This window comes from Aegilops tauschii, chromosome 1, assembly GCF_002575655.3.
Source record: "Aegilops tauschii subsp. strangulata cultivar AL8/78 chromosome 1, Aet v6.0, whole genome shotgun sequence".
NCBI lineage: Eukaryota > Viridiplantae > Streptophyta > Magnoliopsida > Poales > Poaceae > Aegilops > Aegilops tauschii.
The window spans coordinates 414036203-414055621 of NC_053035.3; the positions used below are offsets into that span (position 1 = coordinate 414036203).

The window sequence follows — 19419 nt, forward strand, 5'->3', positions numbered from 1 at the left end:
AAATGAAAAAGGCCTGTAGTTGGTCGGCGGTCGGCCTAGTAGTACTCGCTGCCCTCTTGAGGCGAGCTGTTAAAAAAAAGGTTGCTGCGTCTCGCAGCAGTCGAAATAAAGCAGCGCCCCTCCTCAAACCAAAGTTACCAAACCCTATTTCAGATTTATTTTTTTACCAAACCCTACCCTCCTGTGCTCTAGGAGACGAAGATGGCGCGCAAGAGGCATCGCGATCGCGACGGCACGGTGGATTCAGCGCGCAAGCCAGCAAATCCGGCCGATGACAGCGCGGAATCATCACCGGAGTTCGCCAAGCCGGTCTACCTCGTGGCGGAGCGACTGTTTCATAGGACGCCCTACTCCCTCCTCATGGTCGACGCCGCGGCAGGCGGCGGCCACAAGGCGCCGCCCGCCCGCAACCTCGGCGCGTTCCCCGGCGCCAAGCGCGGCATGTCCTTCGTCGCCGCGCACTCGAAGCACGGCTCCTGGATCGTCGGCGTCGGCGGGCGGAGAGGGTACACGGTCATCTACGACCCGAGCACGCAGGCGCAGCTCAGCGGTCCGGACCTCCGCTGCCCGAAGCACGAAAACCCATCCTCATCTCCCACGGAGGCAAGCTGTACGCCCTCTCACGCCACCCCAGGGTGGGGCGAGACGCGACGCACGACTTCGAGCCGTGGTTCGAGTCCCTCGACCTCAACGACGGGGACAACCCATGCGACGATGACGACGATGGCTGCTGGTGTTGCTCCTTCTGGACAGCCTTGCCGCCGCCGCCCTTCTTCCCTTGCTCCCTGCGACCGGAGGAATTCCGCAGCCCGCCGGACATCACCGTCTCATCCTACGCCGCCGTCGGCCCCTACATTTTGATCTCCTTGGAGCAGCAAGACCAGGGCACCTGTGCTTTCCACGTGGTGGAGAAAACGTGGGAGAAGGTCTCCGACAAGGGCCTTCCTTTCGTTGGCCAGGCCGTGCCCCTCGGCGGCAGCCTCTTCGCCGGCTGCAGCGTCATATCCAAGACTGGCCCCCTACCGGGAGATTCGCCGGTGTCCCCCGCCGCCTCGGTGTTCCACATGTCCATCAAGGCCTCTTCTACCCCGTCGGCGCCACCCGAGCTCACTGCCACCTTGCTATCAATCCAAGAGTTGGCCGGAGAATTATTATGGGAGATTCCCCGGCTGTTCTTCTGCCCCCTGGGTAAGGGCAGCTTCTGCTCCATCAGGAAGGGCATTATTTGTGAATACTACGGCAGAGAATCCAAGTGCGTTGTGGATATGCCGATTATCTTGAGTACCTTCCACGTGGACAACATCGAGGCTATCTTGGCTGCCTGTCAGACAGAGCGCGGTGAGGCCCAGGATTTGCAAGTTGCAGTACAAGTGAAACAACATGATCGGACAGACAAAATCAAAGCCCGAGCTCGATGGCTTCCAGGCATGCCTGTGGTTGCAGCCTTGTCCATGTAAGAATCTGATGCTCTCTCTCTCTCTCTGGATTAAATGTTCTGCTGCATAATTGTTCCATACCAGCATTCTGTTTTCATAGATAAACATCACAATCTTATTTGGATTTTAATCTAGAGTGATTCAGATATAGCATTCAATGTCTTATTCCAGTGGTCTGACAGCCTTGTATATTCAACAACGCGCACCACTTTTTTTTCATGTCGCAGACACTTGCAACGGATAAGAAATTTAGGAAGTGGTAGTTTAATTAGTCAGTCAAAATTTTGGTCTCATTCGGTTTGGAGGATTTCTATAGAAAAAACGTAGGAACAAGGATTTCATAGGAAAATTTCCTATAAATGCATTCGGTTTGTAGGAAATGCTTACAGGAATTTCATAGGAATACTATTCATTTTCTATGTTTTTAGAGGAATTTATACATCCACTCAAAGCTCATTTTATGCGTAGGAACGAGGCAACACAATTCCTTAGGATGACAAGTGCCATCCTATCAAATTCCTATACTATTTCTAATTCCTACATTTTGGTTTCTTCCAAACCGAATGAGGCCTTATACTTAACCAAGGTTTGGGCTGCCACCTAAACATAGACCAGATTTGATATTTCTCAGGTGCGTGCAATTTCTTTTCATGCCAGTCACTTTTTTCCTTCTTCCTTCCCTCTTTGGCCGGACCTCGCCGGAGAAGAACTAGCCCCACCATCTATCTTAGATCTCCAACAGGCGCGCTATCTTAGCCACGCGCCAAAAAAATCGCTTTATTGCGCACGCGGGACTGAAACGGGCGCTCCAGCTGCCGCGCTAAAATCACGTGCGGTAAAGTTGGTTCAACACGCGGAGGAAAACGGCATCGCGCGCGCTGCAAAATCTAGGCTGCTGCAGGTGAGCCGCCAGATTGGGCGCCGTGTTTTTGCGCTTTTGATAAAGCAAAACACCTACCCAGCGTGCTAAAAAGCTATTTCGACGTTGCAAAAAATATATAGCACGCCGCGCAACCGCGCGGCCGTTGGAGATGCTCTTAGGATGAAGTCATGGGTGGCGCAGGGGATCGCGACAACCCCATTATCTATCTTAGGGGTTGGGAGGGGGGGCAGGGGATCGCCGGAGGTTTTCATGGGTGGTGCCGGGCATAGAGGGATGGCCGGGGCGGTGGCCAGCAGCAGCGGTTTGGGGGGGGGGGGGGGGGGGGGAGGTTGAGGGGAGGGCGGAGTGGCGAGGCGGTGTGTTATAGCGCCCTCCGGCCACGGGTGGTGGAGAGGCCAGTGGTTAGGGCGAGGTATTCTTGGGGCGTTCAGGAGGAAGAAGAAAGAAGGGGAAAGAAGATGAACAATAATAGACCGATCTTTTTGAACCATTGGATCAGGATCTAGTGGCTGCTGATAAAAGTGACCGATGGCAAAAGAAATTTCAGGTACTTGATGGATAGAGGGTCCCAACATAGATATACAAATTATGCATACCACTAGTTACGTGCACGACTTTCCTAAATCTGCTAGGGTCACGTCTGAAAAGTGTATGATTTTGAATTCAATTACTCTGAGAAATGAATAAACTAGACAATCTCGTGTTTCTTGATTTGCATGCTATCTGCTACTATAAACCTTCATATGGCAGTCTTTCGTCCCAAGTTGGACCACATTTTTAGAAGTCACATATTATGACACCATGATTGTAGGGTTGCTGCAACAACCGTGTTTTGGTATTATTCCATAATTGGTACTCCATCCGTTTAAAAAAAATTGAAGCTATAGATCCGTCCTAAGTTAACTTGTTTAACTTTGACCAACTCAATAGAAAATGTGGTAAGTACAAAAATATATATCATAAAACATCTCATGAGAATATATTTTATAAAAAGTCTCATGGGAATATATTTTCTTATAGACTTGGTTAAACTTAAATAAATTTAACTTCCAGAATTTCAACTATTTTGGAAAGGAGGTAGTACTTCAAGATAGAGCAATAAACCACTCTTTTTTGCACGTTATGTTGGAAAATCCAGCAAATGTTCACTTTTTCTGAAGAATTATAATTTTATCTTCCCTGTCTTACAAATGGCGAGTTCATTTACTTGGAGGAATGAGTAAATCAGTCAATCTTAGGGTTGCATGCCAGCCATTTGGCACTAAAAATTTCATATGGCAATTGGCAGGTGGTTCTTTCAAAACTTGGCCACTGTCAAGTCATCACAGCTTTAAGCAACCACAACATACATGGTTGCTGCAACTATTGTCTGTTTAGAGTGCACTACAGATAATATGAGTTTTTTTGTTGCGAAAAACTACAAATAATAGTTTCAGATACAGAGAAAGCAACCACTTTGAAAATTAATCAAATGCTCATTTTGATAAAAGAAATAATTATATTGTCTCTTCTCCGATTTTATCAAATGACCTTAACCTGACGATAAACTGTTTCTTCTCCTTGTTTATAAATAGAACAAAATGCCTCACTAATCCATAAACTCAAAATTGCAAGCCTTTTTTTTTACGCGCGAAATTGCACGATTAATATCATAAACTCATAGTAGTATACACTTTTGAGTATGCTTCTAGATAGGCTAATTGTACTGCCCATATTTTAGCAAAACTAGCTAGAACTAAGGTGTGTGCGGGGTGGATGGAAGATCCACCTTTAGAGATGTTGATACTCTTGTAAAAGATATTACGGCGATCATCTTGCAATAAAAAATACTTTGATGTAAATAAAATTATTAGCAGTATACACTTTGGGTTCGTCGGGGGTTTCTGCGAGGGAGTTTTTCTACGAGGGTGTTTTCAACAAAATACTCTCTCTAGCGCCTGCCACCCGTGCCCCCACCCCGACTTCCCCATGCCAGCCGCGTGCGCCACGCGCCCACGCCGGCGGCCGCACCTCACGGTCTCCCGCCGCTGCCCGCGATCATCCGCCGCGCACGTTCCCGCCATCCGCGGTCTTCTGCTGCACCACATGATCCTATTTCTCCGTGGCGGCGGCGTCCCCATCCAGCTGGGACTGGATCCGCTGGAGCCGCCACTTCGCGGAGGTCGACCAGGCCGAGAGCTACGCTTCCGTCCTCCGCTTCCAGCTCGAGGGTTTCATGGGGAGCGCTTCTCTGACCATTGAGCCCAGTTTCCGTCAGACATTCATAGGCGAGGTCCGGCGCGTATGCACACTAGGTGCTCGACCAAAAGCCAGAGGCATAGCAGCAGTGCGGTCCAGCGGGAGCAGCAAGCACCAGGCAGAGAAGGGGCGGCGGGGGCGGAACAGACCATGGCACGGCAAGGAGGCCAGCGCTCTGGGCAAGCAGCGCGGACCGGATGGAACAGCGCGGTGGTGTGGGCACCCCGTTATTGTCGGCGCAGCGACCACTGTCGTGCTGCTCGGACCTGATTCGCCTCCCCTTAACGCAGCATTTTGGACGCTGCCTCCTAGCCTGTCGTCGTGTGGAGGAGACTGCACGGAGAAGCGACTTGGTTGGTTCTAGTCCTGTCAGTGCTGAGCTCGAGGATGGCACCGGTAGCATATCATTCTGGTCCACTTTTCTGCTGAATCTCGTAGAAATTACTGCTCTGCATTTCCACTGTTAAGGTTCAGGTTTGACAGTCTGTGAGCTGCGCTACAGCTTGGTTCTAGTGTCGGGATGATAGTATATGTCTAAATTCACACAGCAATATTCTTATACTCCCTCCGTTCCAAAATAGATGACCCAATTTTATACTAACTTTGTACTAAAGTTGGTACAAAGTTGAGTCATTTATTTTGGAACGGAGGGAGTAGTACGCAAGTAGCTTAATCTACATATTTAAATATTGTCATGTTTCAGAGTGTTGTGCCTTTATCCTGATCACGGTTCCTGCCTTTTATTCCTACTGTTCATGTTTAATTATGTGGCAATTGCATTGGACTATAGTTATTATAGCACTGGGATGGCATATTTCTAAATTAACAGCTATATTGTTTAGCAGAAAACAACAAAGGCTTAAAAATTAGAGTAATAAACATATTGTTCAAAAGCCGCATCGGTCCCTAGCAGCTGCAGATAAACATCACATTTGCGATGATTTTCTGAAACACCAATTGGATAACCCTTGTTTACTAGTCAAGAACGGCTGTGATAAATTTGGTTGCCTAGTTATGCTCATCATGTACCTCATCGAGTGAGCGTTCTCTTCAATCTTTTGATGCTTATTATGATACTGAAGAAGTGCAGAGCCATTGCCATTGTTATAATACCGTCAAACCTGTATTTTAGAACTCATTAGCAGTGTGCATGAACTACTAGCATGTCTTGCAAGCTCCTCTGTACGGGGCTTAATAGCTATCATCTATTCACTTTTGACTTTTTATGATGATGCAGGGACAGTGAACAACATATTGAGTTATTCCAAGAGGAAACAACCCAGATACTGAACCAAAAGGGGATCGGCGGCACTGGGGGTGAGGGCCGGAATCTGTCCGTGTACCTTGCGGTATGCTGTCGGGACTGGTCTGTTTCTCAAACCAAGGCTCCCCTGTACAAGGTGGAAATTGCCCTCTCCAATTCCGACGACCCTTCTTTGCTGCCGGGAGCGGAGCCTGCTGGCCGGGTAACCCTGCACCGAGCCCGTAATCTGGAAACTAACATGAACGGCAAGACCTTCGTCTCCTTGTAGTCAGGGTGGATAGTCGGCATCGGGGGCAATCCTGGCAGCACCATCATCTTTGACACCAAGAGTGGGAGAATGATCCGCGGGCCAAACCTGGTGGCCAGGAAGTGGAGCCCTGTGGTGGCGGTCGTCGGGGACATGATCTATGCCCTCACATCAACCCCTGACCACGTTCAAGAGCCCAACTTCGTGCCATTGTTTGAGGTCCTCGATCTCTCCAAGCCGGACGTCATCGAGACTGCGGAGGGGGTGCTCAGCCTGGCGGACACGTGCACCTGGATGCCATTGCCGTACCCGCTCTGCTTCCCTTGCAAGCTCACCCCGACGGACTTCCGCAGGCCGCCCATGATAAGTGTCGCGTCCTCCGTGGTGGTCGAGCCTTACATTTTGATATCGGTCAGTCGCCCGTACAACTTTACTTATGCATTTGACACCAGCTCAGGAGAGTGGCATCAGGTCGAGGGCGAGCAACTGCCGTTTGTTGGCGCCGCCGCCCCGCACGGCGGCGGCATCTTCCTTGCGCCTTCTCACAAGTACGGCCCCATCAAAGCTTACTGCATCCGAGTCTCAACATCTGGCAAGGGTGGTGCTATTGAGTTGTCCACCACTGTCATCCCGGTGAGAAACGAGGAGCATGAAGAAATTAACGCAAGGGGCGCGCGCTACGTTCACCTGGACAGGGAACACTTCGCTCTGTTGTCTTGGCAGAAGGACAGCGGACGCTACATGTCTTACGATACAAAGACTGACGAAACTTATCCAAGGAAGTTATATCTGAACTTGGTTACCTATCGAACTGGGAGGTGTGTACTCGAGGGGAAGACTCCGGAGATTGTTGTCTCCTGCCAATCGGAGCAGGCCTTCAGGATCTGCAGTTCCCCTGGGTTCTCTGATGCGCCCATCGCCTTCACTTTATCCATATATAAATAATGCCATTGGACACTTTTATTTGACAGTATGTTCCTTTTTTTTTAACAACAAAAGGCGCACTAGGCGCCAAACTTTCTTATTTCAGCTCAGAAACAACGTACAGCATGAATTACAAAGCCCTGAAATTGAAAAGTAGAGAGAAGAGAAACTACAGGGCAAGTCATATTCCGATGAGCTGAAGCGAAACAACATATATCAGGTTCTACCACTGATGTTAGAACCTGGTGAGCTACATTGTGTGCAATACCATTGATCTCCCTAGAGATGTGAAACACCTGGGACTGAAGATCTGAGGAGTAGCAGAAGAAATCAGCCAGAATTTTCCTTATAGTCCAAGGAGTAGTAGATTCCTTAATCTTTCTGCTAGCTGCCCATGACGCCAAAGACAGATTGTCAGTGAGGAAAGTGGGCTGAGAAATGCATAGCTGTTTGGCCACTCGAGCCGCCAAAAGAAGCGCCAAAGCTTCACCTTGTAAAGGTGTATCTGTGATAACAGTAGAAGCTTGGATCTGCACATTGACCTCCAATTGGTCTTGTGGTAAAGAGAGGTAAATTCCAATTCCAGTAGCAACAGATCCTTGAGTCAAGCCTGGAATTTTTTTGCATCTAAATGCTGCATCAGAGTATACTCTTGGTCCTGTAACTAGAAGATCAGACTTAATCGTTTTCCCCTGCATAGGAATCTGATTAGTAAGAGGTAAAGCACCGACCATCTCATTGGATTTGAGCTGAGAAGAAATATGTATAAAATCATCGAGTTCATTACACAGGGCTATAGCAGCAGTGTTAATATGATAAGGAAGAGCTCTTTTCCTACAAAAAAGATAATCATTCCTAGCTTTCCAAAGACACCACATAAAGTTGAGAATGTTGGGTAGAGAAGCATGTGGATGATTCATATTAATCAGAGCAAGGAAAATACTGTGAATATTAGGATTACTCTGAACTAAAATATCCATTCTAATGCACCAAGGATTCAGAAACCAAGCAGCTCTAGCAAAATCACAAAGAAAAAATAAATGCATCTCATCCTCAAGCTGACCGCATCTGCTACAAAGTTGAGATATGTGCACGGAGAAGCGGCCAGCTCTCAAACCTGTGGGAAGAGCTTTTGTAAGAAGCCTCCAAGCAAAACTTTGTACCCTGGGAATCATCATCTTTTGTTTCCAGACCTCATTTAGAAGATTCTTGACCTGCAAAGAAACCTGAGAAGGTGCAAATCTAGGATTGGCATGAATATCCTGCAAACACAGCTTATGAGTAGATTTAGAAGTACAAATACCATTAGGGGTAAGGTCCCAACACAGAATATCCGGACTGTCCTCTTGAATAATATCAGTCTGCATAATAGTAGAAGCAAGAGGTTGTTGGAAAAGAGAGTAAATAAGGGTAGAATTCCATTCTTTCCTATCAGGAACCCAAAGATCTTTAACAAGAGAAGGGTAACTATATCCTGAAGGTTGAATAATAAGATGATCATAAATAGCATTCCAACGCGAGCACCAAGGGGTGCTCCATATAGAAATATTACCTTGAGTAATCTGATAAAAAGAATGAGCTTTGAGTTTGGGCAGCATTTTGAGAATGGAGGACCAAAAAGCTGATTTTGGATTGGAAGGGCTAGCAGTCCAGATGGAAGAATCATGGAAGTATTTGGACTTAAGAACAAGATGGAGATGGGAAGAAGAATCTTTCGCTATACGCCAAGCAGCTGCAAGCATCTGGCCTTCATTAATGGCTTGTAAGTTCCTAATACCAAGGCCACCCTCTTTTTTAGAATTACAAATATCCTTCCAAGCCCTAAGACACAAGCTTTTGCTCGAATTATGCTCTCTAATACCTGTCCACCAAAAGTTCCTAATAATAGCAGTGAGTTTGGCTATAAACTTCTTAGGAAATAAAATATTAGCCATATAGTAAACAGGAATAGCAGAAAAAACTGATTTATCAATTCAAACCTGGCTGCATGAGAGAGCAAGTTGGCCTTATAAGCAGGAATCTTATTCATGAATTTATCCAAAACAAAATAGTAGGCCGCAGATCTATTATTAGCAGGAAGAATAAGAGGATGACCAAGATGAGAAAAATTAGCATCCATGTTAGAAACAGGAAAAATCTGCTTAATATCTTGAATAACAGCCTGACTAACATGAGCACTAAACATAATAGCAGACTTGGCCCAATTTGGAGTTTGACCTGACACGGAACAAAAATGATTGATAATGTTGGCCATAGCATTAGCTTCCTGAATAGTAGCTTGACCACATACCAACAAATCATCTGCAAACAAAAGAGAGTGAATCGGGGGGCAATTTGGTCCAAGCAAAATACCCTGAAGACTATGAGCAGCTAAAGCTTCGTTAAGAGCAAGAGATAATTCATTAATGGCAATAACAAACAAATAAGGGGACATAGGACAACCTTGACGAATACCCCTAGAACTTTTGAATTTATGAGAAGGCCTACCATTAATGACCATAGAAAAAGTAGGAGAAGAAGTGCACTCATAAATCAAATTTATGAAATGAGCATGCAATCCTTTACGTGCAAGAGCTGAAACAATGAAGCTCCATTCTAAACGATCGAAAGCCTTAGCAAGATCAATTTTAAGCATGAAAGCAAGGTGATTCCAAGAACGAAGAGCAAAAGAGTGAGAAATCTCTTGAGCAATAATGATATTGTCACTAATTCTTCTACCTTCAATGAAAGCTTGTTGAGCAGGGTCAATATAATCTGTAAGGTGAGGCTTAAGACGATTAGCTAAAGATTTGGCAATGATTTTATAAATAACATTGCAAAGACTAATGGGACGATAATCCATAGGAACCTGAGGAACAAGTTTTTTTGGAATGAGAGCAATGTTTGTATCACTCACATGAGAGGGCAATATACCTGTTCTATAAAAATTGACTACCAATTGAGTGACATCGTGTCCTATCCAATCCCAAGTAGCCAAATAAAACTCGACATTAAAACCATCTGGCCCTGGAGAAGCATTCAACTTCATGTCCTTCAAAATCTGCAAGACCTCATTTTTATCCGGAATTAAATAAGTAGGGTCCAAAGAGCCCTCCGGTAAGTGAGAAGCAAGAAAAGGTCTACCACAGTTGATATGAGTGGAAGAGAAGATATATCTGAAATAATTAACAAAGGTATTAGCAATGAGACTAGGCTTAAAATGCACAATATTATTTTCATCCTTAACCGAGCAGATAGTATTCCTTTTCCTTCTCTTAAGCACAGCTTGATGAAAAAAATTCGTATTACGATCACCATCAGTAGCCCATCCCTTCTTACTTCTTTGCTTATAGAAACTATTCAGTTTAGAGAGAGTTTGCTCATACCTGAGAATAAGCGAATTTTCTAAAGCATGATCTTGCTGATTGATTGGAAGCTCCTGAATCTGCTTGATACTAGATTCTAGTTCCTGAAGCTCTTGCTGAAAAGGTTTCTTCTTCCTACACCAAGTTTTCAAAGCCCCTGCCAAAGAAGGGGTTTTTGCAACAAAAGAGCCTGCTCTAGCATTGTTCCAAGCAGACTTAGCAAAACTACTGAAATCCTTCTCCATTAACCACCAATTTTCAAATTTGAAAGTCTGCTTAGGTTTAACAAAACTACCATCAGTAGAAATAAGTATGGGAGCATGGTCACTAACGATGATAGGTAAATTAAACACCTTAGTATTGGGGTAATGAGCACACCAAACAGCATTAACAAGACAACGATCCAAACGTCTGTAAATAGGATTAACAGTGTGCTGCCTATTGCGCCAAGTGTAAGCACGACCACTAAAACCGATGTCAAAGAAACCACAGTTTTTGACAATAGAACGAAAAGCAGACATACGAAAATAATTTACACTACCATTACAGCCATCCGTATCATACAAAATATCATTAAGGTCTCCCATACAGATCATGGGTTTTCCGAGGTTATCATACACAAAAGTGGAAACCTGATTCCAAATGGCACTAGTCTGCCTATGATAAGGATCACCATATATACATATCAAACAAAAGTGAACCCCCGAGGCTAGATGAACTACATTGGCTAGGATAAAGTGAAAGGAGGAACTATGAACAGAGACTTTAAGATCATCATTCCACATAAGCCAGAGCCCTCCTGAAGCACCTCTAGAAGGAACAACAAAACTGTTAGCTACATCAAACCTATTCAGAAGATCAACCGAATGAACCTTCGAAGATTTGATTTCCGAAACAAATATTACCTGAGCTTTCGTAGAACGGATCAGATTCGCCAGGAACAACATTCGATCGCTACCGAGGCCCCGACCCATACCTCGGCAATTCCAATCTATGGCTTTCATGGCGCCCGAGGCGCGTTAGGGCCATGCGCCGCTGCCCGAGAAAAGGATTGCGCTAAGTTCCTATCTGCATCATCATCCAACTCCATGTTATGTCCAGACTGATTCTTGTTGATATCCAGTGTACTAGAGTCATCTTGATTTTCCATTGTGACTTGAGCTATAGGGCTACAAATGCTACCATGAACATGCAGACCCTTGTGATGGAGGCGATCAATGCCAGGAGGAGAGAAAGCCCCCTGACGGGATCCAACTGTACCCTCACTAACAGACGGCGAAGGTGTGCTCAGGGTCGAGGGATCATAGCTTCCTCCTTCGTGCTGACGAAATGCCATAACTGATCCGCCCTGTTCAGTGCTGGCTTCAAAAGTCATGCTCCCCAAATTTTTGCATCGGCTTGTGCACCCATTATTGCTACTGTCCAGTTGAGCTGAGCCGCTGTCGCGCTTCCAAGTGGAAGAACGAGCACGATTGCGAAGTAACCCATGGAAATTAGGACACACACTTCCAGATTCGCCGTTCGGAGGAATGTCCCATCTGCTATTCCTAGATCGATGGTAGCTCCGCTGAGATGTTGTGGATCCAGGAAACTCAGCGCCCCCCAAAAAAGCTCCTCTGACTGAACTCCTTACCACAGTGCTGGCAACACCGTCATTAAGAACAGGGGCGGCTCCCACACCACCAGCTGGATATGATTGTCCAATGAAAACTTGTGTGTCGGGCGGAGCACCGAGTAAGCTTGATTGACTAGCAGCCTTCTTCGCCGGAGGAGAGGGGATACCAAAAAGCGAGGCGGATGTACGTTTGGGACTGGATCGAGTAGGCGAGGGGATGGGATGGCGGGTAGGAGAAGGGAAAAGAGTTGTGCCCGGGGAAGGGGAAGGACAAATAGCGACATTTGCATCGGAAACTTTGTCCTCCAAATGCATTTGAATAACAGAGGTAGGGGAAGTCTGCACAAAGTGAGATGAAGGGACAACGCACAGACTAGGAATATCTGCGAGGCGAAGAGGATTATTTTGGGCAGTCCGCTGGTCCAAATCTGGCTCATATCTCTGTCCCTGAATATGCATCTCTTCAGCAGACGTGCACGGAGGGCCTGGCAACTGCTGAGATAATGGGCCTGACTGTTTTGCACCCCCTACCTGCTCCGGGTCAGCAAGAGAACCACTTTGCTGTACTGAATGCTGAAGGGCTTCAACTTGCCCTCCTTCTACGTAATTGCTTCGCCCAACATCTGTCTCCTTATTACCTGCATCTGGTAACACCGTTGTATCCATTAAATCACCGCTTTGACTCTGCTGCTGACTGTGAATGAAATTAGGTAGAGCAGTATTAACTCCAACCTGCTTTTGAATTATCTGGAGCTCTGTATTTTTTGAAGAATTGTCTCCTTCCATTCTTTTATTTTGTTCATTAATTTTCCTTAAAGATAATTCCTTCTGATTTCCTTTATCAGCAGAATCCTCTTCTGACATCTTTCCTTTTCCTTTGGGATCCTCTATGAACTGCTTCTGCAACCTTGCTAGCTGAGGATTGATGAAAGATGAGAATGAATTTGCTTCTGCCTGAACATTTCCTCCTGAAAGAGTAGGAATCAACTCTGCATTAGTCATCCACTGCCCAAATCTATTTGGTGAGATTTCTTCCAAAGAAACTTGCAGCCTGTTTCTTGAAATGAGAACACTATTTCTGATCTTGCAATGCTGAACACTATGAAACATAACTCCACAAAAAGTGCAGATTCTGCCAATTTTCTCATAGAATAAGTAAGCCCAACCAGCAGAATCCTTGGCAAAATTAACCCAAACTCTATCTCTGACTGCTTTACTAACCTGATCTTTAATGGTACCCCAAATGTAATTCTCCCTAGCAAAGATCATACTCTGATTTATAGGATGAAATTCTGAGATCTGGCCAACACTTTGCAAGATGTTTGCAAGTAGAGCTTGAGTTCTGAATCTCATGGAAATACCATAAATCCGAATAGTCACGTAGATAGTGTCAAACTTATAGTCCTGAATATTCCTATTTTGCTCCTCCGGATCCATCCATTCAAGCAAGAAATTGTCTGAACCCATGCTCCAAGGCTGACGAGTAATGACAAACATAACAGCATCCAAAGAACGAAAATGAGCCACAAAGATGTACCTTGATAATTGTGATATACCATAATAGTTATCCTTCCATGCGCCATAGATTGCTGCACAGCCTGAAGGGAAAGAACCCTGATAGGACCTCCTGTAGATGCAAGCTTCATCAAAATATTGAACTCTGCATCCTGACCCTCTTCTTGCCTGTACTGCTCAGCCTGAATATGAACTACCTCCGGCTCATTGATCGACAACGCTTGCATGTTGAGTTCAATCCCAGGATCTGACCTCACAACCCGAGAGGAAAGCTGCGAGACTTGATTTACTCCATCTCTTCTCAGATCCGCCTTCTGCGGAAGAGCATCAGGATCTTCCATGCGAGTACAAGATCTGTCCATATTCACATCTAACTAGCGAAGGGAAAAAACGAGGGAGAGGCAACGAAATAGCAGGAGGGAAAGCGAAGTAATCAGAAAAGTAGATGGGAGAAAGAGTAGGAGATTAGAGAACAAAAACAAGATTATGTGGAGAGAGGGGGGAGGGAAAGCAGAGGAGGAGAGAAGGCTAGAGCGGCATAGCGCCAGTCCAGAAAAGTCTCCAGTATGTTCCTTAAGAAGCCTTGCTTTTTAACTGCAAATGTATAATGCCATGCACCTCTGCTCATTGCTCATAGTTTCTACACTTAATAGGTTGCTTTTTAACTGCAAATGTATAATGCCATGCACCTCTGCTCATTGCTCATAGTTTCTACACTTAATAGGAAGCTTACCTTGTGGATTATTATCACCCTCCTGCATTTTCTACATTGGCATAAAGTTTTTATTTTTCCCACTGGCCAGTCATATACTCCCTCCGTCCGGAATTACTTGTCGCAGAATCCATTTCTGGGACAAGTAATTTGGGATGGAAGAAGTATTATATTAGTAGTGTTAACTTCAACTGCACTGTTCTGCCCTCTGGCCTTTTTACATCATTCTGCCTAAGAAGACACATTAAAATTTGATTTTACCCTTTTATCGTACATCTTGGATGTTCGACATGCTGAAATCTTATTACAATATGGATGATGGTTGTGCCGCTACCGTTAATCGGTATTTTGTGCTGAGCATGTTAAGAGGATGGAAAGCATCCTGTCTCACTGATAAATAGTCTTGTAGGAGTACTAGCTATTCCCCCCTCCTCGTGCTATAAACATTAGGTTTTTAGTAAATAAATACACATTAGTAATAGAATAATCACCTGTTTCAATTTCAAAGGTTCTGATGTGCTATTTGGTAGGCCTGGAACTTGGGCTTTAGGGCTACCCATATGCTTAATCCTCCCTTGGGTTCCATAAATATATCTAGTTAGAATTGGCCCCAAGAAAAAACACATCGAATTACTTCGTCTCCTTTCATTTTTATTTTTAACCCACATTGGGAAAGATGCATAGTTTATTCTTTGAGTGATGGATTTGGAGAGGAGTTGAGAAAACCAATCTAGTTGGCCAAAGCAAACCGATAGTTCGAAGAGAATTACAAAGATATCAAATCATGCATAAAAGAATTCAGAGAAGATTCAAATAATATTCATAGATAAACTGATCATAAATCCACAATTCATCGGATCTCGACAAACACACCGCAAAAGAAGATTACATCGGATAAATCTCCAAGAACATCGAGGAGAACATGGTATTGAGAATCAAAGAGAGAGAAGAAGGCATCTAGCTACTAGCTATGGACCCGTAGGTCTGTGGTAAACTACTCATGCTTCATCGGAAAGGCAATAGGGTTGATGTAGATGCCCTCCATGATCGAAACCCCCTCCGGCAGGATGCCGGGAAAGGCCCCAAGATGGGATCTCACGGGAACAGAAGGTTGCGGCGGTGGAAAAGTGTTTCCATGGATACTTCTGGTGGTTTGGGAATATATGTGAATATATAGGAGGAAGATCTAGGTCAGGGGGTCACAGAGGGGCCCAGAAGGTAGGGGGCGCGCCCTCCCCCCTTGTCGCCGCCTCGTGGCTCTTCTGACTTGAATTCCAAGTCTCTGGGGTGTCTTCTGGTCCAAGAAAAATCATCGTGAAAGTTTTATTCCCTTTGGACTCCGCATTCCTTTTCTGCGAAACTCAAAAACAAGGAAAAACAGACGCTGACACTGGGCTCTAGGTTAATATGTTAGTCCCAAAAATAATATAAAATAGCATATTAATGCATATAAAACATCCAAAATAGATAATATAATAGCATGGAACAATAAAAAATTATAGATACGTTGGAGACGTATCAATCGCCAGGTTTCTTCAGCAGCTTTGGTTCTCTGTCACTCGATCAGATGCCTCACCGTTCGTTTATCATCACGGTCCTGCGACTGCCTACCTGCTCCTATACGTCGACGACATCATCCTGACAGCCTCATCCGCTGAGCTTCTCGAGCTGATTACCACTCGGTTGCGTGATGAGTTTGCTATCAAGGATCTGGGTGCCCTACACTATTTTCTTGGCATTGAGGTGATTCGGAGACTAGATGGGTTTTTCCTTCATCAACAGAAGTATGCACATGAGTTTCTTGAGCGTGCTGGCATGCTCAATTGCAAACCAGTTGCTACTCCCGTCGACATGAAGGCCAAGCTCTCTGCCCTTGATGGCTCTCCTGCGTCGGATGTTCCTTTCTACCGCTCCATTGTTGGTGCTCTTCAGTACCTAACACTCACCAGACCAGATTTGCAGTATGCAGTTCAGCAGGTGTGCCTTCATATGCACTCCCCGCATGACTCCCATTGGAACCTGGTGAAGCGGATATTACGGTATATTCGAGGTACTATGGCTCTCAGATTGACATTGACGGCATCTTCATCTCTAGATATGGTGGCTTATTCTGATGCTGACTGGGCTGGCTATCCCGACACATGCGCCTCCACCTCTGGCTACTGCGTCTACCTCGGCTCCTCCCTCATTTCGTGGTCGTCTAAATGACAACCTACAGTATCACGCTCTGGTGCGGAGGCTAAGTATCGAGCAGTCGCCAACACAATCGCCGAGTGTTCTTGGCTTCGACAGCTATTACAGGAGTTGCGCCATGACGCCTGCTAGGCTACGGTGGTATACTGTGATAACGTATCCGCCATCTACCTCTCTGCCAACCCTGTCCATCATCGCCGGACGAAGCACATCGAGCTTGATATTCATTTTGTGCGCAAACAGGTGGCCCTTGACGCATTCGGGTTCTTCATGTTCCGACAGCACAACAGTTCGCAGATGTGATGACTAAGAGATTGCCTACTCCCGTTCTTGAGGAGTTCAGGTCCAGTCTCTGGGTGTTGAATATATGGTTGCACGTGTATTTTGTATTATTGGCCCACCTCTTATTCTTTGTATAGTGTTGAGGCCCACCTTGTACATGATATATACATGCACTTGCACCCAATCAATACCTCGAGAGTTGCATTGCCAAACCCTAATCTTCTACAGTCAGAGCGGCCAGGAACCTCAAACACCCCTCAAACGACGTGAGTGACCGGTAAAAGAAAAAGACTCAGACGGGCGCCTTAAATCGGACTCAAACGTCCGGCGGACCGGCACCCCTAACATCTAGCCGAAATACGGGATGGATATGGGGCGGCCGGGTGTGACCGGGAATGTCCACCACGCGGATCCGGCCCACGTTGGCCCATCCTGATTCCACATATATTCATCTCCATCCGCTCCCAAACAAAATCCTAGTGAGTCCACTCCCCCCACCGCCCCTCCCCCGCCCCAAGCTCATTTTTGGCGAACTCCGGCCTTCTCCGACATGGCAGGCAGCGCATCTGTGTCCTCCGTCAGGCGATCTGCTAACTAGGTCTTCATTCCAGTCGGGCCCGAGGAGGAGATGGTCGTCCACATTGCGCTTCAGCGCACTCGCGAGGAGAATGTCCCGTAGTGATCGGATTCGATCCGTTGGGAATCCATCGCCTCCGCCCAAATGGCGCGTGGATCCACAGCGCGCGCGTCGTCGCTGCGGCGGTGCGCTCCGTTTGTCATCCGAACGCCTTGACACGCACAACCCCTATGTTGGCGCCCCGAAGACGAGGCCATCCGTGGCCTGTCCGCTAAGGGTATGACGGCGATCAATCTGCAGAGGCCGCGACAGCTCTCACGGCTGACGTCGGTGAGGTGAAGTCGCACTCTGTGGCGCCTCAGCAGATGGCCTGCAACCTCAGGCTGCACAGATGCGTCATGGTGGACGTGTCGGCCTTCCCCAAACACGACAGATCCATTGTCGACCTCACATCGACCGGCATCATGAAGGCTCCGGACTCCGGCGAGGAAGAGTAGGGCATGAGAGACGGCGGTGTCTCGAGCCCCGTGAGAAGGTGCATGTCCCATGTCCTACCCTATCTTGCCGGCGACCAGAGCAACAGTTCGAGGGGCGCAACCAGTCGTCGGACATGGGCACGACGGAGCCGGGCGAGCTCCGCTTAGATCAGGTTTCACGTTGCATGTAATTGTATGGATTTAAGGTTTCGTAATTGAGATATCCGATTGTGAAAATGATTTTGTTGTTGTTGTGACAAGTCACTATCCGCAGGGGTGTGAGGGGTCGGATTTGGCGTATCAGGTTGTAGATGCTTTAGCAGTAAAGGAGGGAGTGCGGCATTTTGGAGTCTGGGCTTGTCTCCTCCCGTCCATGAACATTAATCTATACCTAATAATAAAGGGGCTATTACTTTTTGCGTACGTAACGGAAATTGCCCTCAAAGTTACAAAATATTACCCACCAATGCCACATATAAGTGATACTAGCATTTATACACGTGCAATGCACGTCTTACAATTATGGAGTGATTAAAGAAAATGGCCATATACATGCTAATATATTTAAGGTAAACAATATTGCTGATATAAGAATGCAGATTTTTTTCCCTGACAAATATGTTGATTATAAGTATTGTTGAGGTAGCAATTAGTATGGAAACTCACTCTCATGACACGGGTAAGAATCAAAACTTGTACTACTTTTATTTTATCTCTATTTCATTTGAGACAAACTACTTTTATTTCTCTTCTTCCCTCCTAGTCTCGTTTGGGCTCTGCACGTCCTGCACTCAATGTGCAACGTGGCCCAAGATGTATCACATATGGGCCTTTTTTTCTGAAGAGCGAGGTGATGGTTCGAGAACATCGTGGAGGCTGTTGCGGTCCACTGTTCATTGCGAGTCCCGCTCCTCACAACCGTTAGATTTAGCAGACCAATGGTTAGGATTGATGCTCCAGATCCAATTCAAAACTCGTACACTATATAGTACTAGCAAATTGCACGTGCCTTTGCGCATAATAAATATAGGGTCTATCTTGGGTACACCTATTTTTTTTACAAAAATTTCCCCAGATTATCATGAAACTTCACGTCTTCACCTACAATACAAAGGACCTTGAAAGTGATAGAAACTACAAATAGGTCCTCTGACCACCAAGCAACCACTTCCACTGCCTGCACGGGCTGAGGGCACGCCGCCGCGACCTCCACCGCTCCACTTGAGTCGGTCTGACCTTGAATCTGGTTGTCTTGAATGCGGAGGGGAAATCTTTGAGCCAAGGCCTCAGAGGGCCAGCACACCGGTAAGGAAACCGTCGCCACTGAAAATCCACTTCAATCTGGAAACCATGAACCAAGCATGTACCTACTACCACGCCCCACAGACTGACAGAGCGCCACAACAGCACCTCCACGAAGTCCATATCAAGGCCAGGACAATCGTCACCATGGCGAAGAAAGATCAGGAGGACAAAAGGCTCCACAACAAGGTCCGTCCATTGCCTTCGCCGCAAGAACCGCACCAGGAACACGAACACTCTCCAGATCGACGGATCCGGGAGCACACGACGCCGGAAGCTCCTCGGCTATTCCATAGTTGGTGTCGCCACGATAGGGAAGAAGCTCCTGCCACCTTGTTCCACAGCGCCGCCGCCACCAACCTAGCTGCGACACCCGGGAGCCCTATCCTACTATCAACATACCAAGAGAGG

The 19419-nt window shown here is 46.3% G+C and overlaps 1 protein-coding gene and 1 pseudogene across 1 annotated transcript; one reads left to right on the forward strand and one right to left on the reverse strand.

Moving 5' to 3' along the window:
* Positions 1-201: 201 nt before the first annotated feature.
* On the forward strand, positions 202-10706 carry LOC120963845 (uncharacterized; annotated as a pseudogene).
* Positions 10707-10856: 150 nt separating this feature from the next.
* LOC109747485 (uncharacterized) lies at positions 10857-15315 on the reverse strand. The gene is made up of 2 exons (XM_020306536.4): positions 11242-15315; positions 10857-11146 (listed from the first exon to the last, which is right to left on the reverse strand). Exon 1 carries the CDS (start codon positions 13446-13448, stop codon positions 11337-11339), a length of 2112 nt encoding a protein of 703 aa, XP_020162125.1. The 5' UTR covers positions 13449-15315; the 3' UTR covers positions 10857-11146; positions 11242-11336.
* Between the last annotated feature and the right edge of the window lie 4104 nt (positions 15316-19419).